At 40.8% G+C, this 23,969-nt stretch overlaps 1 protein-coding gene across 4 annotated transcripts in view; it reads right to left on the bottom strand.

Annotated features, from left to right (window-relative positions):
* The window catches only part of Jarid2 (jumonji and AT-rich interaction domain containing 2), a 191,518-nt gene that overhangs the window by 30,753 nt on the left and 136,796 nt on the right, over positions 1-23,969 (bottom strand). For all 4 annotated transcript variants that reach the window (XM_051170638.1, XM_051170646.1, XM_051170661.1 and 1 more), the window contains 2 exons: positions 20,546-20,715; positions 10,760-10,936 (listed from right to left, as the gene is read on the bottom strand). In XM_051170638.1, the coding sequence (XP_051026595.1) occupies positions 10,760-10,936; positions 20,546-20,715 (347 nt within the window). The remainder of the gene's footprint in view (positions 1-10,759; positions 10,937-20,545; positions 20,716-23,969) is intronic.

Below are 23,969 nucleotides of genomic sequence, written 5' to 3'. Positions count from 1 at the left end.
ATAGTACATCACTAACCCAAGAAAAGACCCAAACTCACTATTCAAAGTGCATTTGCTACTGAATACGACCTGCTTTATAGGATAGATTAACGTCAGGGGTCATCTGTATGTAGTCACATTCCAAAAGTAAGACTACATGACTATCTTAAAGAATTTTAAATGAACACACCTGGAGACTGCAGCGCTGCTTTGGGTAAGGCATGCAATGGCTTTTACGACCTCCCAGTGAAAAGGGGTGGATGGTAAATGTGAAGGGAGCTGCAGGTCAGGCTTATCCATTACTAAATTCAGAACCAACAACTATTTCCCTAAATAAGCCACACCGATAAATAATAAAGATTCTTAAGAAGTGTTCAGCCTGTTTAGAATTAGCTGATTTAACTTTGTAGCCATTTGTTAAATATATATATGTAGCCCAATATCCTTTGAACTATCAGGAGAGATCTTTTAGAATCATTAATCTACTTCCTGCAACCTGAAAGCTAACCTAGCCCCTGAAATCTACGACTCTCCTTGCTTTGTTGTAACCTGTCTACCTGAAATCCACACGAATATGTTGACAGGATAATCTTTTTTCTTTTCTTTAAAGTTTTAAGGGTAGGGTATCACTGTATAGTCCTGATTGGCCTGGAATTTACTATATAGACCAGGCTGGCCTTGAATTCACAGAGGTCTGCCTGACTGCCTCCAGAGTGCTAGAATTAAGACCCGCTAGGACCCTCTTCTGTTCTCTAAGGATAAAGGTCATTGTAACTCAATTGGACCAGTAGAGAGAGTCTCTTCTAGTATAAAAGACCTGAGCAAGGAGCTCAAACAGAGAATTCAATCTTGCTTCCTCTACCAGCCCCTCACACAGCCAAAACCTCTCTACCCACCCTCCACCCACGCCCAGAACACCTTTCTTCATACAGGTAGCTAGAGTGGAGAGCAGCAATGCCTGCTCTCACCCTCACGGGAAGGAGCCACTTAAATGATCTACACCTATCTGAGTCACAAATGTTTCTGTCATTTGTCCCTGGAACTGGATATGGAGCCTACTTTGACCTCAAACTCTGAAACATGCTTAAAAGTACGTCCCATGCTCTCAGCATCATACTCAGTTTGTATTTTCCTAGCGCTAATTTTGCTTTTTAAAATGTTGAAGCTTCTTTGTCTTCAGGTTTAGGAAGCTCTCCCACCACAAATGCTGGAGATCGCTTCATCCCCACATCATAGTGTCTTTTTCCCTCCTCACAAACTATAAAAATAGTTAATAAAAATTGTTTATGGCATAACACATTAGGATACACAGATTTATGAAATGTTTAAGTTACACAAATGAACATGCACAATCTCCAGTGTTTTTACTGATTTTGTGAGAACAGAGTTTAGACACTGAAATAAAGATGGTGTCTCATTACTCCTCTGTTGCACATGATACTGCTAAATGCAGGGGAAATGGAGCAGCTATAATGGCAGCATTTACTCTAAGTGTAAGTAACTAGCCACTGTCAGAAACCATCAGTCACACTCCCACAGCTGCACCCTGTGCCTGCCTGAGAAAAATGAAAATCATCATCTGGGAGGAGTCCTTGACTGTTCCCTGATTTCCTAAAACAAAGAACATAGCTCCTGTATTCCACATAGGGGGGTTATTGTCCTTAACTCTCAATATTCTGAACTTCTGCCTTCTTATTTCCACTAAGACAAACAATTCACAGTATATGCTGCTTTTAATCAATAGTTTTATAGCGACTTGCTTTATCAATATATAAACAAAAATATTCGTGGGGTTTATCCATTTTGTAGTAGTATTATTTAAAGACTAGCACCATATCCTGATCAGGGATGCTGTAGCCTCTGAGAGGGCAGTTGGCCTGAGCAAGACCCATCACATACCTGTGACCACTGGAGTTCATTGTATCTGCCACACTTGCCATTTGCCTGCCACACGGTCTCTTATCCCAACCTTCCATAGGATCTGAATAAAGCTCAACACAGTAACCATTGGTCCACAGATGCTACCTAATTTGCCTCTAGCACAGTTACTCTCTAACTCGACACCTGCCCCAAGCCTTCATGCTCTTGCAACAGGGAAGGAAAGGATTGCTTATCTCCAACTGCCATGACAATTCAGGGAGAAGAGACGTCTGGGGAAATAGGTTAGTTGTTTCTAGCACAAAGCCTATACTAGAGTGCCATACTGCTCTGCAGATGGATCATGGTGAACAACCAGTTCTAAGATGTAAAGAGTCAGCAGTGTCCTCCTGACCTAGAAAAGGAAGGTCCTCGACTGCCTGATCTGAACAGGAAAGGCACAATCCTATGGTTTCAATGGAATAGACTGGGAGGACTTTCAACTACTTATCCACCTTCCCAGAAAAAGAAAAAGGCTGGAAAACAAAAACCTGGTGCCAGAGCTGAAGCTGTGCAGAGGCGATGAGGAAGGCCAGTGTGATTAATGCAGCTCAACAGGCCAGCTACTCTGCAAACAGCCTGCCTGCTAACGGGTACTTTAATAAGATGTCCCAGGAAAGAAGAATGAAACAAACTTTGATTTTCAAACAAAAGATGCTTTTCAAATGATTCATGCTGTAACCATCCTATTTTATAGCAGCAATATACCCCAAAGGCAAACATAACCCAAAAGTCATATTGTGTGTTAAATGGAGAGGGAGGGGGGAGGGAGTGATTGGGAAAAGACGATAAAGGCAAGGACAAGGTATATTTTGTACTCGACAGCTCATTAATTTTAAGTGTCGTGGGAACCTGCCAGTTTTATATCTCCAAATAATTATCTTTTGTCTTAATCTGTAAGATTTTCACCAAAAAAAGAGAGAAGGGAAAGGGAGGTTTAAAAAAACAAAAAAACCCTTCCCTTTCTGTGAGCATGAGGCAGAAAGAAAGGCATCAATGTATAGAAGTTCTCTACACATTGTTCCCAACTGAGAGAAATAATTGACTAGTTTCTTTAAGCATCCATCATGGCAAGCCATATTAGAAAACTTACTGTCCTGAGATACAAACAGCCTTACATTAATGAACAGAGATTAATACATTGATTTGTATACACTTACTCTGAAAGTTAAATGCTCTCTAACAAGTGTTTTCACACCATAACAAACACAATCTTTAAATCCTAAGGCTGATGTTTTGATTGAAGGCCATCACTTCATTCTGGAAAGGCAGTAAGAGAGTGAAACACAGGCAAGAAGGTTTTTATGTGAGTGGTGGAAAACTACATTTCACATGTCCAGACCTCAGGAATACAAATAAATGGTGCAGCCCATGAGCTCTGTTCATGCACTGAGATTTGGGCAGGTTTAAGACAACCTATGAAAGGAGTATCTAAAACCCTCACATACAAAGGTCTCATATTTAGATGTCCAGTTCCCTGGGCCAACATATCTGTGCCCAATTTCCTCAAGAAAAAACAAGCTGCCCCCTCATCTGCCTTCAAGACATGCTGAAGTGTTCTGCACCAAGCACATGTGTCTTGTGTTCATCAGAGAAAGGAGCTATGCAAATACAACAAAGGTGATTTTTTTTAAAGCTCCTGCTACACTGCAAAGATGCACAGTTGATTAAAAAAAGAAAATTCATTTCAAAGACTGCTGACAAAACCAACAATCTGGTCTCTTGCTCTTATCTCACTAATTCCTCTTAATAAATAGGACAAATGCCAGGAGGCAAGGTACGTAGTAAAAAAAGGAGAGTCTGATGTTTGATAAAAGTTGCTCCACAGTTTGAGACTCACTTTAGAGCTGACGTGGATGATTTAGAATTCCAGAGAGATAGTTCGGAAAACTGGATTTGCTTGCAGGGAAACACCAGGCAAACAGGAAAGAATAAACACAAAGACCTTCAATGCTAAACAGATTGAACAGTCAAATTAACCAGAACATTCTCCCTGTCAAAACACCATCCCTCCAAAAGAAGGGGTTGAGGAAGAGAAGGAGTCATTGTAGGGGGAAAACTAAGAAATGTACTTACAGGAAAGGTTCACAGCATCTTCCTGATACCAAACCAGGCACTTAAATGTAAGCATCTTGTTACTATGAGGCATCCTGACTTGCTGGCATTAAAACCTTGTTACTGTACAAACGCTGTGCTTCACAGTTCAATTTTGACTTTCTATTGTCTGAAGACAATGGGATGCCTGCCAACCAGCACTAACACTTTAGGAAATTTTTACTGCAGCATGTGGGTAATTCTAACCAGGTTTGCCTTGGGCCGGAAACAGCAAAGTACCTCAGTAGAGCATCCAGGCTTAAAACAGGAAGAGAATAAATAAAGACAGTTCAAGTTCCTTTGCCATCACTAACTCAAGTTCACCAGTCAGAATCTAGCCCAAGCATCTTAAACAAGATTATTGGTTTACTACATCTGCAAAAACCATTCGTGAGATTCCACCCCACTCAAATGACAGTTACTGTATGAGGAAGAGAAATGTGTGTGTGGTTTAGTCCAGATTATCCTTCCTCCCACAACAGACAAGATCATGCTATACAGCTCTGCCTGGCCTGCAACTTGCAACAATGACGGCCCTAGCCTCTGGAGTGCTTGGATTACAGGCCTAAGCACAAAGATTAATGTGTGTGGCTTCTGGAGCCAACTGAATTTCCCTCCTCTATGGAAACCTTTAAAAAGTCTCTACAGCCACAATTTGGATTGGACTGTCCAAAGATCCAAACATGGGAATAGACAATAGGCAGTGGTGTGAAACAACTACAGAGTTGGATGTATTTCCCATTTAAACATATTTGTTACCAAGGATATCAGTAACCATGATATATGTCTTAACATGAACCAAAGGAATGGTTTGACCTTGAAAAAGTTTCCTTGTCCTCTTGGCCTAATATGACACTGATAACATGATGAGCTATGGCCCCAACTGCCTTGCAGAGGCCAGGGGAACAAAAAACTTGGCAAACAGACTCCCACAGTTCACGTAAGAAAACACAGACTCATGCATTACTCACAGAAGGGGTGGAGCATCAACTTGTAAAGAATAGATGAATAGTGATTCTTCAGTTTGAGACTTTATAAAACTCTTCATTCAAAAAATAATGTGTTCTGAAAGGGCAACCTCTTCTGAAGTAAATGATAAGAATGTTGGCTCACCTTTGAACTTGAATAAACAACCACAACATACTAAGAGAAAGACCCTGACACGTGGCCCATTATAATACAAGTTAAAGGAAATTTTCCATTTTCAAAATAAAAATACAAACCTAGAAAAAAATTGGTTTTGAAAATGCAGAAGAATAAAATATACAGAGAAAGAGACACAGACACATACACACACCCTCAATCCTTCACTGATACTTGTTTGAGGCTGAGTTGGAGCACAGCAGTCACCAAGTGTCATCAGCAACGACAGATTCCCTGTGCTAGGCTACTATGGAACAGGGCAAAATCAGCCTCCTGGACTACCAATGTCATGCATCACACAAGGCCAATTTCTTGTGCACACTAAAGTATTTGGTTTCTCCCAGAAACTTGCTTGGATGAAAAACTGGTACAGAAAAAGCAGGAGGCAGAATTTGGCCCAGACACAGTTAGTCTTCATGGTGGACCCTGCTCAGAAGAACATAAAAGCCTCTGCCTGGAAACGCACAATGTCCACCAACAGCTGCAGGGTCTGGCTAGTGCTAAATGGCTTGATGTGTTACCTCCCAATTCTATCATTAAGTGAATATGCAGCAATACAAGTGTATCAAAGACAAGGAAAACTGCTCTTTAAGGAACTGTCTTCACCTTGAAGCCATGAGTCTCATACCCTCATCCAATTTTCATCCAGCTTGACAAGTCACCTTAAAAACTCTGTATGCCTTTGGGAACAATGAGGCTTGCTGGTCATTGAAGAGTCTCCTTAAGACAGGTCTTAAAAAAAATAACTAAAATTATTCAGTACTGAATAATGTTCATGTTAAAACTATACTGAAACCAGGTGTTTGGTATAATTACCACATACAACTTTAATATAGTTCTAACTGTGGGGACATATTAGGGTAAAAGGTCAAACCCAAGGCATTAGAACGCCTTCCATTTGGTTAAACATGACAGACTGTTCCATTTGTTGACACTCGAGGCCAGCCTGGTCTACAAAACAAATCTAGGACAGCCAGGGCTACACATAGAAACCGGGTGGAGGTGGTGGTGGTGATGGTGGAGGAGGAGGAGGAGGAGGGAAGAGGAGAGAGGAGGAGGACAGACCCATTTGTTGAAGTCTTACACATTCACAGACCATGGTTCAATAGACATTAACATGTGCACAGAATGTGGGAACCATTGCCCAAATGCAAAAGTTTAAAAGGTTTAATTTAGTCAGAAAAGCCCGATAACTTTCCTCCCACAACTGTAACCAGTTCTTTGAAAAATCCTGGTGGTGACAAGTGGCTAGAAGAAAGGACCAGAGCAAGAGGCTTCTCCATCACCCTAGGTGTGCATCTTTGCTGGCCATACAGAAACAGATTGCCCCACACTAAATCTGAGTGTGTGGCCTTCTTTAATATGCTGAATGGACCAGTGCAATATATACTTTAGAATAATGAGAAGAAACTGGGATCAGAGAGTTAAGCTGGCAGGAATTCCAGGAGCCCTTCTGTCATTAAATCCTCACAAAGCAGTTGATTTTTAGATAACTCTCAGCACATGCCATAAACTTTCTAGGATTCTCTTAGCAAATCTGAGTCCAGATTAAAAGGTAATATGGCAAATGTGGCATCCAACAGGGAAAAGAAAAGAAAAAAAAAAGAAAAGAAAGAAACGAGATAGGTGTCATCTCCTTGAAAGAAAATAAATCCACACCCAGAATTGTCTAAGGAAACAGCTTCAGCAGCAGCATGGCTTCTCAAGTATACTATAATTACTATGCCAAGTGTAACAAACAGTGCCTCAAATGTTAGAGTATTAAGGAAACAGATTTCCTAACTCTAGAAGCACTGCTGTTCCTTCAAGATAAGCTCCAACCTTACAACCCCGCTTTGTTGTGATAGTCAGAAGGAAAGGTGTGACTGCCACAGGCAGAGGTTATCCCATGCCACCTTAAACTGAAGCAGCATTCTGTCAGGCAAGACTCTGGCCTTGGTCCTCACAAACCTCGCTACCAGGCTCATTTTCAAGGGCAATGACAGCACATTAATGCAAGGAATGTGCCCAAATTATTGCTTTTTGGCTATCATACAAAAATGCCCCAGATGTGAATCCAAAAGTTATTAAGTCATTTCAGCTGGAAGTCTAATGGAGTCTCAAGGGCTCTTGAGGAATATCCCTCTTCAGAAAAAAGACATACACAAGAAGGAACAATAATCTCTCCTATTGCTTCCAGTTCCTTTGAAGGAAAGAAAAGAAAATTGACTAATTTAATAAACTTACACCATGTCATTCTGCAGAAGGTCACAAAGGGCTTGCCAAGGCAACAATACGAAGAAAAAGGCAAGTTTATTTCAAAAGCATTAACTCTTAATCTACTCCACTTACCCACTAGAGTTAAAACAAAGAAAAGAGCAAAATAATTAGAAACACTTTTCAAACTCTAAAACATTCCAAATATTAACTTGTATGATAAATACATGCTTAGCAATATTTCCAAATAGTACTTAAGTGGGAGCACCACTGCTGGTATCATTTGAGGCTCTACCTATGAAAGATTATTTTAGAAACAGGTTGAAATGGAAATCAGTGGAGTAACTATTTGTTACTACAACCTTTTAATTGCAAGCAAAAGTGTACAAGTCATTCTAGATGCTGTAGTTTAATCAATAAATCCCTCCCAATTAGGATGTTCTGTTGCTTGTTAAGACTTTATGGGACTTGTGTAATGTTTTCAGATCTAAACTTTTATCAGTGGACACTTGGCTCTTGCACTTAAAGGCCCAGGTAGTTGGTTGGTTGGTTTGTTTGTGACAGGGCTTCTCTGTGTAGCTCTGGCTGTCCTAGACTTGCTTTGTAGACCAGGCTGGCCTAGAACTTACTACAGAGATTTGCCTACCTCTACCTCCAGTGCACCACCACGCCCAGCAGAGCCCAGATTCTTAATCTAAGAATACTGATACGCTCAGACCCAAGGAGATATAATGCAAGATCCCTGCCACAAAGAGGTTGTTCTCTCTTGCCCATTCCCCAAGAGACCAGGTGTCCTGGCACCAAGCCAAGAAACACTCTCTTACCCCATTTCAATAGAAATATGCCTGCTTAGACTCTAGATTTTTCAAAATAATATAGTAAAAATAAAACTCTTCCTGTTTTTGGTGTTTTATCTCCCTACATCCCAGTGGGTTGATCTACCCAGAGGGGACACAACTTCTGACATGTCTCAACATTGTAGCATACAAGGGAAGAGCTGAATACCAGTATGTGTGAAAAGCACTTTGCTTTCCCAATTTGTTTCTTATAAAAGAGTCCAAAATAAATCTGAGGAATCATCAGGTACACAGTAATAATAATCTCACTCAGCATCTTCCGGGTTTAAAAAAACCTAGGTAAGCATATGAACATTCCCACTGCATCAAGGAAATGGAGATCATCTAAGTCTACATTTTAAATTTCTTAGAAATGAAAAAGAGGCACCTTTCCACCCACAAACTATTCTGAATCTTGTCTGTTCAGGCAACAAAGAAGCAGATTCTCACCAAAGGCACCCACACCCATGCACATACTCAATTACTGAGAACAGTCCTAAGTTAAGGAACTGAGGTAGGAAAAAGCATGCAGCAGAACACAGCATCGCATTATCACTTAAATGCAGACTGTAATAATTAGCGCAAGTCCTCAACCCATTCTGTGGAGTGGCAAATTCAAGTGCTGGTGCCATGGCTGGGAAAGCAGAGGGCAAAGGAGGAAGCAGTGCTACCTGGGAAACTAATCGAATGTGGAGTTCTGCAGGCAACACCATTTCCGTGAGTCTGCAAAGGATCACCTTTGAAATCCAGTAGCAGTCTTGAAGACCTCACAGAACAGCACACCTCAGGCCCAGTAACAGATAATCAAGTACACCAAGGGTTATTCTAATCAATCATGAGCACAGACAGTCCAATCACAGCACGAGCACAAATGCAATGTAACTTAAGGAAAGAATTAGATAGTACACTAATAAAAATGTATTTCTATCATATGGACATACCGAAATAATACGTTCATGGTTTGTTCACAAATATTTACTCTCAATTCTCCATCAAACAAAAAAGGAAATTAACATTATATTCTTTCTCAAGACACGAAGCCTTGAGGCAACTGTGGCGGTTTTTTATATTTCTGCTGTCTGTAGCCCAGGAGGCTGCATCCACAGGCAACGACCTCTCAGGTGCCCACTAACTGCCCCTCCTCCAAGTCTTCTCTTTACCATCATCAAGCACCCAGCAGTCCTTGCGAGGAGCCATGCCGGAGTATGGATGGCCAGGTTCTTACCAGCTCTTTCTTGGGGAGAATCCTAGAGTTCCAATTATTTTTCCTGTGGCTGAAAACAGACTCTTTTAAACTTAACTGACTTAATCTTAGTTTCATACTTAAATTAAAATCATCAAAATTCCCATTCTCCTGCATATGAAAGTCTTTTCAGGTCCCCAAAGTACACCTTGAGTCATAATTATACTCTCCCTAATAAGTATATCCTCCAAGACAGTAAGACAGCAGACTACATAAAGTACATGAAACTACACCACACATCCTTTTCACCCCTAAATTCATCCATACACTTGGACTCAAATGCCAACTGAAAGCAGTTCTTGCAATCACCTAGTTTCTGTGACATAAGCATGACAGGCTGAGTTCAATAAGCAGAATGCACACTAAAGGAGAAAGATCTGACTCCAGTTTCCCTGTGATGCATGGACATGTGCACTATAAGAAAAATTAAAAATTTATGACTTCCTGATTACAGGTTAACAAGCTTTTGTTTTTCATTAACACTTGAATAAGACCCACTTTGTATTAGCTGCAAATCCCTAAGTAAACTGATGTATGTGTGATTATTTGTATCTCTGATTATACACACAATATCTACTCAAATATATGAAAATGCCACTTTAGCGTGCTAGTTATTGTAAAAATAAAAGTTTGCAGTAAAATCAATGTCTATAAAACATTACACCAGAACAAGTCTCATACACGCCTAAGCGACAAGCCATAGACCACCTATCTATCTGTGTAGTGCTCTTCTCCAGGATGGCTAAAGATGTGTGGAGGTAATATTCGACAACCTCTGAGACTTTGGGCACTTAAATGCAATTCACACTCAATTCATTCCCTTTTATGAAATTCTCCTCCATCAAGGCTGCCTTGCATTCTAAATGTCAAATAATAGTTATCTTCATAGGGCTGGAAAGATGGCTGCTCTTCCAGAAGTCCTGAGTTCAATTCCCAGCAACCACATGGTGGCTCACAACCATCTGATGCCCTCTTCTGGAGTGCAGGTGCACATGCAGGCAGAACACATAAGTAAATAAATCTTGAAAAACAAACAAACAAAACAAAAAACAAACACTATATATACCTAAAGCAAAACAAAATATAAAAGCTCCTTAGCCATTGCTATTCACTGTTCCTTCTTCTGACCTGCCACCTGTTGTTCCTATGACATTTACAATCATTCCCAAATAGAACATTTTCATTTTCATATAGAATACTTTTGGACTGAACTACTAAGATCTTCATCCAAAAAGAATCTGGTATTTGAATTAACTTGAACAAATCTGGCTGATAACTAGATTGACACCATCAAATCTTTTCTAAACTCTCACAAAAGCCTGGCTTATACAGTTCTCAAGGGTGGACCTACCATGACCATTGTGTACATGCTTATGGGTTTTTCCTTTCCTGGGAGTTGACTGGCACGACGATGAAGCATTGTTGGTGGCTGTTTTGACATCTTCTGTCTCATCATCTTCTTCTTCGACATCCTCCTCATCCTGAGAGCTTCCAAAATATACCATACTGTTGGGCAGCGCAGGAGAACCTGGTGGGTTAGGACAGGTATTTCATCAAAAGCAATCCTGACACTCACCCCCCTTCCAGAAAGAGTAATCCAAAGGAGAGATTTACAAAGCTAAAACTTTAATTGCACGCTGATCACATAAAACTGTTCATCGCTGCTAGCTGCTACTACTCTTAATTTATTTTCATAGTCCCCAGGAAGTAAAATTCCATCTGGATCCTTTAGCAATTTCAAGACGGGATAATACTGTTCATCAAGCATGGTAAATTAAAACTTTAAGAATCTTATCTGTAATGTTCCCATTGAAAACAAACAACAACAGCAAGGAATGAATTACACAAGAAAATGTGAGTAAAATGAAAACATCCACCTAAGCTAAGTAGTGGTAGCGCACGCCTTTAATCCCAGCACTCGGGAGGCAAAGGCAGGCGGATTGCTCTGAGTTTGAGGCCAGCCTGGTCTACAAAGTGAGTCCAGGACAGCCAAGGGTAACACAGAGAAACCCTGCCTTGAAAAACAAAAACAAAACAAAACAAAAAATCCACACTGCATTGTGCATTTAACTGACGGCTACAGCTTTGGAAATGGAAGGGGGAAAAATCTATTATTGATAAGGGAGGGAGAGAAATAAATTTTCTCTTTTATGGGGTTACTCTCTTGTTATCTTAATAAAAAGGCTGGTATAGAAGCCCCTAACACCTCAAACATTTACAAACTAATCTGAAATTATAGTAGGATATATTACTAAAATTAATTCCTTGGGCTAGAGACACAGCTCAGCAGTTAAGAGCACTGTCTGTGCCAGGTGTAGTGTTGCATGCCTTTAAACCCAGCCCTTGGGAGGCAGATAAAAGCAGATCCCTGAGTTTGTTTGAGAAGAGCCTGGTCTACAAAGTAAGTCCAAGGACAGTCAGGGACATACCCTGTCATCAAAAAACAGAAACATTGGTTGTTCTTCAGGACTTGGGTTCAATTCCTAGCATCCCAGCATCCTAGCATCCCAGCACCCATGAGGAAACTCAGTAGTTCCAGTTCCAAGAGATTGGTTTCCCTCTTCTGTCTTTCACAGGTATCAGGCACTGCATGTGATATACACAGGCATACCCATACATAAAAATAAAATAGGTATGGAGAGATGGCTCAGCAGTTAAGAGCACTGATTGCTCTTCCAGAGGTCCTGAGTTCAGTTCCCAGCAAACACATGGTGTTTTACAAGCATCTATAATGACACCTGATGCCCTCCTTCTGGCCTGCAAGTGTACATGTAGACAGAGTACTCATATACAAAAAAAAAAATTAAAAATAAAATGCATGAATAAGCAAGTCTTTAAAAGAAATCAATCCCAGCATTCTGGGATTAAATCTCAGGCAGGCAGATCTCTGTAAGTCTGAAGCCAATCTGGCCTACAAAGCAAGTCCAGGGTAGCCAGGGCTACACACAGAAGCCCAGTCTCAAAAAACAAAATGAGTGAATGAATGAATGGACTAATGAAGGAGTTAGTAAATAAGTTAGTAAATTTCTATAAGATGCTAACAAGTAAGAAAAAAGTACCATCCTTCTTTCTTTTGCATTCTAACCTCTCTGTTTTCAAATGTTGTCATCTTTGCTTTGAAAATAAAGTTAACACCTCAGGAAGGTCACTTCCACATAAAAGTACAGTATACTTCTTCTTAAACAAAGCCAATCCAAAGGAAGATACAATTAAAAAACTGGTATTTTGCCTGGAACCAGAAGCTATAACATACAGAGATAATACTCTTGAATTTTCTCTCTATTAAGCACTACTAAGTACCAGTACATGGGATTTTAAAGTTATTCTTCTGCACAACTTTCCCATGCATGTCCCAAAAGGAAATTTCAACTTCCTTCCAAAAGCATTTGCTGTTTTTGTTTTGCTTTTTGAGACAGAGTTTCTCTGTTACAGAGCTGGAACAGGTTGGTCTCAAACTCAAGAGATACCCTACCCCTACCATTAACCCTCTCTTTAGCCTCTGCCAGGGATTAAAGGCAGTACCATCACGCCTGGCTTCATTGGCTACTCGTAACAGAGGAGACCAAGTTTCTATTCCCAGCATACATGGGGTGGCTCACAACTGTCCATAACTCCAGTCCTAAAAGATCTAGGTGCCTCTTTTGGACTCCAGGCACTGAAATGGTGCACATATATGAAGGTAAACTACACATATACATGAATAAAAAAAATCCTGTCTAGCTTAGAAAACACAGAAAGAATCAATAGATACATCCTCTTCCTCTTTTTCTTTCCTTGTATCATAAGTTCAAGGGCAGCATGGGAAACTTCTAATGCTTTTGTTTTGATTTGGGTGATGGCAGGTTTATGATTGACAATGGCACTCCAATTAGGTTATCTGAATTAACTTTTGGAATAGTAAGAATGAAATGACTTAATTTTACAACCAAATACCAGAGGGATACAGGCTGCAAAGAGACCCTGGTGTAGACTTGCTTAGTCCAACAAAAACTATTTTCTTTGTGCACCTATGATCAATTCCATTTAGAATCAGATTCTTGACAGGGGTTAGATTCTGAAACATGACACTAGCTTTGGAGAAACATTCTTGGGAGATTACCAACCAAGAAACACACAGTTCTTGGTGGGGACAGGCCTAATTCCTCCCCATGGTAGGATTCAAACCAACTACAGCATGACACTTGAGAGCAAGACAGGCATAAAAAGAGCCATTCTTTGGGGGGGTGGGGGGTTGGGGTGGGTTGGGGCTCTTCTTGTTCTGAGGCAAACAAAGCCTAACTATATAATGAGCAGTAGACTAGAGTGCTACCTGACTACTCAGGATTGTTTTTTTTTTCCGCTTTACAAACACTCATTTGAAATAATCAATGCAGGTGAATGTTTTAGAGGATTAAAGCTGTGTCTCCAGGGGTTACTTTTTTCTAATGGGACAAGAAAGTGGTTTCTATCCCATGACTATTCGTATAAAAGTTACAGTAGGCACATTTTTCTCTCCTGATTATTCCAGTGCTTTAGCAAATTTCAGATAAAAAAACTAAAAATATATTGACAGAGGAGCAATGAGGAATACAGAATGCACCTGCACTTTGCCAAGGCTGTATTTCGTTACTTTTCAAAATCAGCTGGCAATGTCTTCACAGTATTTGCTGAGTGCAAACTAAATGTCTTCATCTGGACAAAAATCAAATTGTGGTATGTTACAACCACTACATAAGCCAAAAGCTTCCTTTTTCTACTGTGGGCTTTAGATTATATAACATGGGATTCTTCTCTGTGAACTATGTACACCCACAAGGCCTCCCTAGCCATCATCTACCCCCCCCCCCAACCAATTCTTAATCTTAGTAAGTAAACAGCTCTCTGCTCTGTTTTGCAAAGGTCCTAAAAGGCTTCCTTTGCACACAGTTATTTAGGTTGAGAGTAAAGGAATAAATTTTGACCCAATTAATAGGGCATGTTCATGGCATTTCTCATGGTTATATGAAACCAGAAGCTATAAACAAAAGCAGTAACTACAAAAATTGCTCCATGAATCCAATGTTGTACATGCCACTGTGTTCCTACAGCAATGAAGGGCCCGTCAAGAACACAGGGCAGCTATCACAGTGTTCCACCCCTACTTCCTTCCAGGTCAGCTTTCACAGTCACCCATCTGTGGCGAACTATGTCGTATGTTTATCTTTAAAGTGATTCATGCTCATTTTTTTTTTTTTTGCAGGATTTATCTCCATTTGCAATCCTGTCACTTAAAAACAAAATTATATTTTAAAGTGAAAGATGCTCATCAAGATACCACCATGGGGGAAGGGGTACGCTCTAGGTGTAACAGCTTTAGCCAAAAGAAACCCCACCCTCAATGAGAAAAAAACTGGCCGGGCGGTGGTGGAGCACACCTTTAATCCCAGCACTCGGGAGGCAGAGGCTGGCGAATCACTGTGAGTTTAAGTCCAGCCTGGTCTACAAATCGAGTCCAGGACAGCCAATGCTACACAGAGAAACTCAGTCTCAAAACAACAACAACAAAAGAAAAAGAAAAAAATTGCCTGTAATTCATGGCCATGCCAACCATGAAAGTGGTCTCCATAGCATCCAGATTTTAAGGAAGATGCCTTGGTTCTGGAAGCCAGTTATCTGGTGTGAACAGTGTATTTTAGCAAAAACTACTCTCAGGACCACAAAGGTATATGGCAATGTATGCAATGGCACTCAGAGCTAAATTATATTAGGCTACTACTGGTGTCATATAAATATTAGTCTTCAAAAACAACTCATATGTTTTAAAATTGGTAAATCAGGCTCGTGAGATAGCTCACTCAGTGAATAAACATACATACTTAACTGTCTGAATTTAATCCCACGTATCCATGATGGTAGAAAGCAAATCCCACAAGTCTGTGATCTCTTAATGCTAAAGGAATAGGCAAACCACCCACACAAATAGCCATGATGGTGTTTAGCCTGAGTAGCTCCCTTCTAGCACCAGCTGAGAAGTGGAAACTACTAAGTCTGAACATGAATTTATAACTTATGCAAAGACTTCAGATTCCCAGAGACACTAAACAGTTTCCTACAGGGCACAGGCAGTGGGGACTTCAGAGCAATCCATGGGATAAAATTCATATTGCAAGGTGCCTGGCCAACACAGCATCACCAGCCCTGTATACCTTCTCCCAAAGGGTTCCAAAAGCCCTAAGAAACACTGAGAGCTTCTTTAGACACTGAGGCAAGGGACAGAGGGTATTCTGGAATGTACCACTGAAACCAGGCCAGGCACCTGGCAGGGAAAATGAGTTTATCTTCCTGAAGAGCAGACATGGTCAGAGGCCAGCTGGCCTGAAGCCAGGCCAAAGCTCAGAGTCAAGGTCACAGGCAATTATAAAAAGATCATCCTTCTCCAAGGTTTCTGTTTCTTCATTACTAGCAAACAAATTAATACATCGCAGAACTGGGACACTAGAGAGAAAATACAGATCAAACTAAGGTGTCGTGAAGAAAGCAGAGGGCAGGCAGGGTAGCCACAGAAACCAGCAGAGCAGGATAAATTCCACTTTGAAAGTTTCTATGATCAGAAATTAAGAATGCTTAACGATGAAGGCTGGAGAGATGGCTCAGCACTTAAGAACACAGTCCGCTCTTTCTAGAGATCCTGAGTTCAATTCCTGGCAACCACATGGTGGCTTAAAGCCATCTATAATGTGATCTGATGCCCTCTTGAGGCATCTCATATACATTAAACAAATAACTAAATCAAGAATACTTCACAAAAGTCACCCCAAACTCATGGGTCCACCAAGACAGCTTGTCTTCTCACTTTGCTCAAGAAAGTTCACTATTAGCAACTACAATGCCCCTTGTCATTGGGAGATTAAATACTTTCTTGCAGGTAATTCCCTCTCATTATGCAACCTCTGAATCACTGCAGACTTGCCCTGTTTACAATTCTCTCCCTCAATACTCAAAGCCAGTGACACAACAAGGTGTATACTCCTCCCAGGTAGGCACAGGCATTGTCTCCAGATAAAACCCTACCTAGATAGTGTATCTGAAAATCCTCTTTAGAATAAGCAGATCACAAATATAATAATCCTCAGTCCTTTCTGCCGCCTCTGTAAACAACGTAAAACAGTCACTAGGACCCATTTCACACCCATTAGCTTTAGTTTAACCCCTAGCAAGTGTGACTACAAAAAACAGAATACTCACTTTATACATGAGCAGACAGGCTGAACGGGCAAAAGTCAATAATCCAGGGATACTTTTAATTCAAAGGCCCAAACTAACCTAGCTGCCCACAGCTTCAATCATATTCTGAAACATTCACTGCCAAGATCATCTTCATAACTGAATAAGACCTACAGACCTGTCCAAATCCTAACTTCCTTGCTTTTAGCCTTGAGCCTTCCAAGTAACCAACCCCAATCTACCCACCACCAACGCCGAGACAGAGGTTTCTGCAGAAATCCTGACTAGCCCCTGAACCTTACAACAAAGGTTTCGGATATTTTGGACAAGAGTCATCTTAGGTATGCCCTCCCTTTCTGAAGTTACTCCATGTAGGTTAAGACGAGTTCTCCACAAGCTTACATATGGCACAGCCCTACCTGACACATGCACACATCGTTTTACCATTTCCTGTTTTACTCATCAGCTTTTCTATGCCTAGTATAAAAAGAAGACTCAGTAAAGGTTGGCAGAATTAACCAGCAGTGACAGCAGATCACTGAAGATTCCTTAAGACAGGAGGCACAAGGCAGTCAGCTCCCAAACAAGACAACTTGGCTTCTTCACAATGGCTGGATTAGAATATGTACTGGGAATTCCCTCCCATACCATCAAAGACACCCTTCGCAGGGCAGAGCTGGGGAGTTGCACTGTTAACAGCTATGGTTGTAAGAAAGCACTGTGTACTGAGTATGTTTCATGGGTCCCCACGCCTCCAGTACCCTATAAAAAGAAAAATGTAAATAAGAGAATCATTTAACCTGTCATTGCTCTGCTGCATTAAGCTGTTTTAAATCTCTTAATAATTATAGTCAGAACAAAGAGAGGAAGACAGAACTCATTAAGAATAATGAGAGATTGGTGACAGGAAATACAGCGATGGTACCGAGTTGCTGCTCACAACACACATATAGGCTCTCTACCCAATGTGTACCCTTGGAAGATACTAATTATGCCTCTGGCAAAAAAACATGTGCGCACCCCACCCCCCTCAAAGCAGCTATTCAAAGACAAATGCACAGCAGGCAAACATTTCAGACCTGCTACAACGTTCATGCCACCCCTCTTCCCTTTTTTAAAATTTTCTTTTTCTTTCTTTCTTTCTTTTTGAGACAGAGTTTCTCTGTATAGCCTTGGCTTTCCTGGAACTCACTCTGTAGACCAGGCTGGTCTAGAACTCAGAGATCCACCTGCCTCTGCCTCCCATTGCTGATATTAAAGGCCTGCAACACCATGCGCGGCCCACCCCCTTCCTTAAGGAGTCCTAAAGCATGGCATTAGTTTTGTTTTGTTTTGTTTTGTTTTATCTCTAAAGCTTTTGGACACAAAGCCCTATATTGATAGGATCTCCAGCCACAAGGCTTTGTTTAGTTCTAAGGGGATTTTCAGGAGAGTGCATGGTCTTTGGATCTAGTATCTAGTATTTATAATAAATAAACAAGGTTTAAAGAAGTCTGTTGTCTGGAGAAATGGCTCAGAGGTTGGGAGCACTGGCTGCTCTTCTAAAGGTCCCTCAATTCAATTCTTAGCAACCAGATGGTGGCTCACAACCATCTACAATGAGATCTTGTCTCCTCTTCTGGCATGCAGGCAGAATACTGAACAAATAATAAATAAATAAAAAGAAAAAAATTCTATTGTCTTTCTCATGGGCACATCACTTAGTCTCTTCAATATTCCAAACTCCAAGGGAAATACCTGAAGCCTGCAGAAATGACTCAAAAATATGTGTCTTTGATTTATTGCAGAGCTTACCATGTTGGGGGCTGTCTCAATAAGTACTTCCTGATCCCCAGAGTAGTTTGGTTTTCTGCACCCATATCAGGCAGCTCATACAACAAACTGCATTTGTAGAAACCTGATACCCTCCTGAGAGTAACTGCAGATAGGCTTACACATTTAATAAAAGGTAAACTTTTCTTCTACTGTTAACCTACAAGGGATATATGTACATATGTATATGGAGGGGGTGGGGGAGAGAGAAACACACATCATAGAAGAAAAGAGGAGAGAAGGAGGCCAGCACCATGGTTAAGTGGAGGAGAAACACATAGCTGGCATGGATGGAGATCTGGCCCAGATGAAGGGAATACTGCCCTAATATGGAAAGTAGTTTAGGGGATTAATATCTGCCCTGACAGGTTAACTAAGGTTATTTTAAAATATAACAGGTGTCTGTGTCTTGCTTGATTGCTATTGAGTTAGAAATTACCACTGCAATAATAATTATAAGCCTGATAATGAACATTATTATTATTAGGCCCTACTGATAAACTGACTGCAACACACATAAGAGAGGAGGTGGGGAGGAGAGGACAAGAGAGATGAGATGGATACATAGGAAAAGACAGAGCAGGAAGGAAAGCAAGCATGCAGGACTAAGAATGATGAAAGGCTTCCAAGCTGTCAAAGAATGATAAAGCTGACCACAAATGTTACAAATCTCACAGCTGTTGATAACACATAAATAGAACGTATCACAATGTGAGTTGGGAATTAGACAAATTTCATGACTTCCACAAAACTGAACGCAATACTATTTTAAGAAACTTTTTAAGTCTCAGGTTTCGGTGGTGCACACCTGTAATCTCAGCACTGGGGAGGCAAAGGTAGACAGATCTATGTGACTTTGAGGCCAGCCTGGTCTATCAAGCGAGTCCAGGATAGCCAGGAGCTACACAAAGAAACCCTGTCCTTAAAAATAAAAAAATAAAAAATAAATAAAATAAAATAAAAAAAAAGGGAGGGGAGGGGGCGGCCAATGGAGAGACGATTCAGAAATTAAGAGTACTGACTGCTCTTCCAGAGATCCTGAGTTCAATTCCCAGCAACCACATGGTGGCTCACACTCATCTATAAAGAGATCTGGTGCTCTCTTCTGGCCTACAGGCAGAACACTATTAACATAAAAAAGTAAATAAACCTTTTTAAAAAATTAAGTCTCTGTGCACACAAGTTTGCTTAGTGAAAGATTCAGAGGATGCAACCAACACTGAGAAATGGAAAGAACTATTTTGCATAATTATCTTTTCAAAAAGAAAGTGTCATGATGCATAAAGTAATAACTTTTGGTAACTTAAAATTCAGATACAACTATTACTAAAGGACCACATTACAGAGATCATATATACAATGGCTATCCACTTCAAAATATAAGTTTTCCATTTTTTGAAAATAATCAGCTTCTAAACACTTTTAATAGCTCAGATCTAAAAGCTATAAGAGAAATAAATAAGAAGAGTATAGTAAGAATCCACATGGTACACCAGCTAAGGAAGCTCACAGCTCTTTTTATGGCCTGGCTCGTTGAGCGCAGGAATACACTCGCTGATCCAGGCTTCATTTGGACAAGCAAGGGTGACTGGTTAGCAAAAGATGCTTCTCTTATGTCCAAACACTGAAACCTCAAAGCTCATGTTGCTGTGGAATCCTCATCAACTTCCCAGAATAGAAGAGGTGGTGGAGGGAGGGGGTTGTAAGCATTTTAAATATAATGTATGAATAGAAACCTACAGACATACAGCTTCTGCTCTGCTTGTCACTAAGACAGCCTCTGATTCTTTACTTACCCAGTTTCAATGGCTAAGAAAAACAATTATAGCCCATTCTTCTTAGGAATCACATAACTAAACTTCACAACCGCAAAGCAATTTTCTGTTCTCTTAACACCAAAGCAACTTTATAGTAGCTCATATGTCTAAAACCAAAACTCAAGAGGACAAGGGAAAAATAAATAAGATTTGAGATTTTGGAGGCAGGTCTACATAACGTGTGTGTGTGTGTGTGTGTGTGTGTGTGTGTGTGAGAGAGAGAGAGAGAGAGAGAGAGAGAGAGAGAGAGAGAGAGAGAGAGAGAGAGAAATATTTAAAACACAAGAACAAACAGGGAACTGAGATGGGAGGGCAACACAGCTTACCTCGAAGGCAGAGAAAGGTAAGAAAGTCTTCTGTCTTAGGCTTCCTTTTAGAGAGGTCAGAAATTTGAGTAGCTGGCGGGGGTAGCAAAGGCTCCACTATCTTCACTGGAGTTGTGCTGGGACTATTCGGCTGAGATTGAGCAAACTTCCTTTGTGCTTGCAGCCTGGGCCTGCGACAGCAAAAGAAAATTAAAAGTAAATTAAGCAAAGACTGGAGAATACAAACCTACATGTAGCAATAAAACCATGATACAGGAGGAATTAAAAAAAAAAAAAAAACTTTCAAGCCAGCTCTTGCTAATTTAAGGCTCTGCATCTCTCGAATACTCTCCTAAACCACAGCCTGCTTTATGGTACAGTAAATCTGGCTAAGGAACTATTGTTTTATGCATGTACCATGAATGTGTGTAGAAAGTGAAGGATCAGTGATGAATCCGGAAGATCAGTACAATGCTAGCCTGGACTCCAGAGACTGTGTCTCAAACAGCAAACTGGTTTGATCACAGGGGATCAGTGGCTCTCCTACCTCAGGTCACACACTAAACTGCATCCTACAATTCCCTTCTCTGAGTTGCTTTGTATCTCCAATGAAGTAGTGACTCACCTCTACCATCCTGAATTCATTCATGGGCTGGTAAGTGTAGATGAGTTGCCAAGTGACGATTACAGGACAAGGCAGTAGGGGACAGGGAAATGGCACAGTGTATAACAGGTGCTTATTGTCAAGTCTAATAATCCCCAGGACACAGAAAACTATCCCCTGATCCACACTTACATACTAAATAGGTACTAAATATGTTCCAAACATTATGTCTGAGCTTTGTGCCTCATTAATAAAAATGTCTCCTTAAAATCAAGTTGCCTCTCATTTTTAACTTTCCTTCTGCCTTATTCATTTATCCACCTCAAGGGTCTGCCACAAACACTCTGGACATCCTATTTCTAAACTACTGACAGTAGATTAAAAAGAGACAACATGACTTCAAGAGTTAACTAAACAAGCTATAGTTCTTAAAGCATCAAGTAGGGCTCACAGGGAAGCTCAACAGGAAAGTTTGCTGGGAGTGGAGGTGCACGCCTTAATCCCAGCAGAGGCAGGGGCAGGAGGATCACTGTGAGTTCGAGGTCAGCCTGGTCTACAAATCGAGTCCAGGACAGTCAGGGCTACACAGAGAAATCCTGTCTCGAAAAACCAAAACCAAACCAAAACCAAACCAAACAAACAAACAAGGGAAAGTTCAGTTGCTGAGCAAGCATGAATACTTCAGGTGTAGTTCTGTGTGCCTAGAACTCTAGTTATTAGAGCAGAAAAATCACTGGTGCTTGCTGGATGCCTAGCTTCAGATTCAGTCAGAGACCCTATCAAGAAAATAAGAAAGGGAGAGGGTATCAGAGCAAGATACCTGGTGTCTTTCTCTGGCCTCAAGCAGCCCCAGTGTTATTGGAACACAAATGTACATATAAAAACAGACCCATCAACACTTTTTTTTTTTTTTTAAATCACAACATTCAAAAGACATCTGGCCAAAGTACTTTAAGTTTCTCATGGCTCAATCTTCATGTTTCTACCTAGTGACAGTCACACTAGGAAGCACTAAACTCGAGAAGCATCGTTGTGTCCGTAGAGGTGGCACAATCAGATAGAACTAACATTTTCCCATCACATTCTTCCTGTTTTAAACCAAAGCAAGAACAAACCCTTGAAAACAGATGTTACTGCCTTTTTGTTGGTGGTTCCTTCTTTACACTCAGGGGTGACGGGTGTACCCAAGATAGGGTTTCTCTATGTAGCTCTGACTGTCCTGGAACTCAGAGAAGCCCCTGTCTCTCCCTCCTGACTACTAGAATTAAAGGCTTGTGCTGCCACAACCCACTTATTTTTCTTGGTGGTTCTTAATAAGTACTAAAAAGATCTGATTCCCAGGGAGTCCTATGGCTAGTATGTAGAAATGCTGCCTGCATGTAAACAAAATGTTAAGTGCTTCCTACAAAAACAAACACACAAACAGCAAAACCAAGACAACAACAAGCTATAGCAAAGCTGGGCATGGTGGCACACACCTTTAAACCCAGCCTTCTGGGAGGCAGAGGCAGGCAGATCTCTGTAAGTAGCTAGCAAGAGCAGAGATGCAGGCTAGTATTTCAGATTAATGCAACTTGGGTGTTCTAGGAGTTTTAATAAGCTTCCACTGGTTGCATAAAAAAAAACAAGAAGAAAGAAAAAGAGTGAAGTTGTGTAAGGTAGATTAGGTGGGTAACATTCTATTTTTAATGGAGGAGTGAGAAGCATGGTAACTTTTAATACCAACTGCCTGCTTTGTACCTTAAAAGTCACCTCAGATTCAACCATCCTAAAAAAGCAGTGCACCACCATGGTTAACCGGTCAAACACAACCCCATTTCTCTGTCCTAATTGCATTTTATTTCAGCCTCATCTTTATGTCTTATTGAAAGACAAACATACAGAGGAAGACATAGCCGTCTTCAAGAATCAGGAGCATATCACACTATTACCATACATTCACAACTCTTTACTGGTTATTTAGGAGGCAGCCAAGTAAGCATGTGGAGATGAGCAAATAAAACACTTCCAACGAGAATTATCTAACAATATTCCTTGTGGTCTCTACTGCCATCATAACTAAAAGTAACTGAGCCGTGTGGCTGGCCATCATTTCTAGTATCAAACAAGAGCCAGATAAGGTATGTGTGGGTGTAACATAGAGGCACCATGTGCCATACCACCATCCATAGACAGTCTAGTCTGCAAGTCCAAGATGGAGGCTCCTGTCACGCTGATAGCCCTACAGTTTGAACTGGGCAATGTCTGTATTTCTTGATAAAGACACATGAACCTCAGGGAGAAAACTGTTTGTCCCTTCCCCTTCCATTCCTGAAAAATACTTGCAACACACCAAGTTTCCAAATTCCTCTCTTATTCGGCATTAAATAATATTGCCAACAGCCAGGTGAATGTTTGCTTCCACTTGAGTAATGATAATGTGGCTAGGCCAGGCATGCTGCAAAACCTAAGTCCTAACAGAAAGAAGACTGAGGCAAGACCAGTCCAGACACTATAGTAAGGCTAGGAAGATGCCCAATGTGTTTATTGCACACATAAGGGCCTGAATCTGACCCAGTGTATGCATGCAAAAAGCTATGACTCCAACCTATAATCCCAGTACTTCAGGAAGCAGAGACACAAGAATCTGTAGGGCTCACTGTCTAGTCAGTCTAACTCAATCAATGAACTCCAGATCCACGACAAAGAATGATTAACAAAGACACCTAGCCAGCCCTGGTGGTGCACACTTGTAATCCCAGCACTAGGGAAGGCAGAGACAGGCAGATCTGTCAGTTTCAGGCCAGCTTGGTCTATAAAGCCAGTCCAAGACACCCAAGGCTATACAGAGAAACCCTGATT

The sequence above is a fragment of the Acomys russatus genome, chromosome 3, assembly GCF_903995435.1.
Source record: "Acomys russatus chromosome 3, mAcoRus1.1, whole genome shotgun sequence".
Taxonomy (NCBI): Eukaryota; Metazoa; Chordata; class Mammalia; order Rodentia; family Muridae; genus Acomys; species Acomys russatus.
The sequence above is the reverse complement of the archived record's forward strand: the minus strand, read 5'-3'. Positions and strand labels throughout refer to the sequence as shown.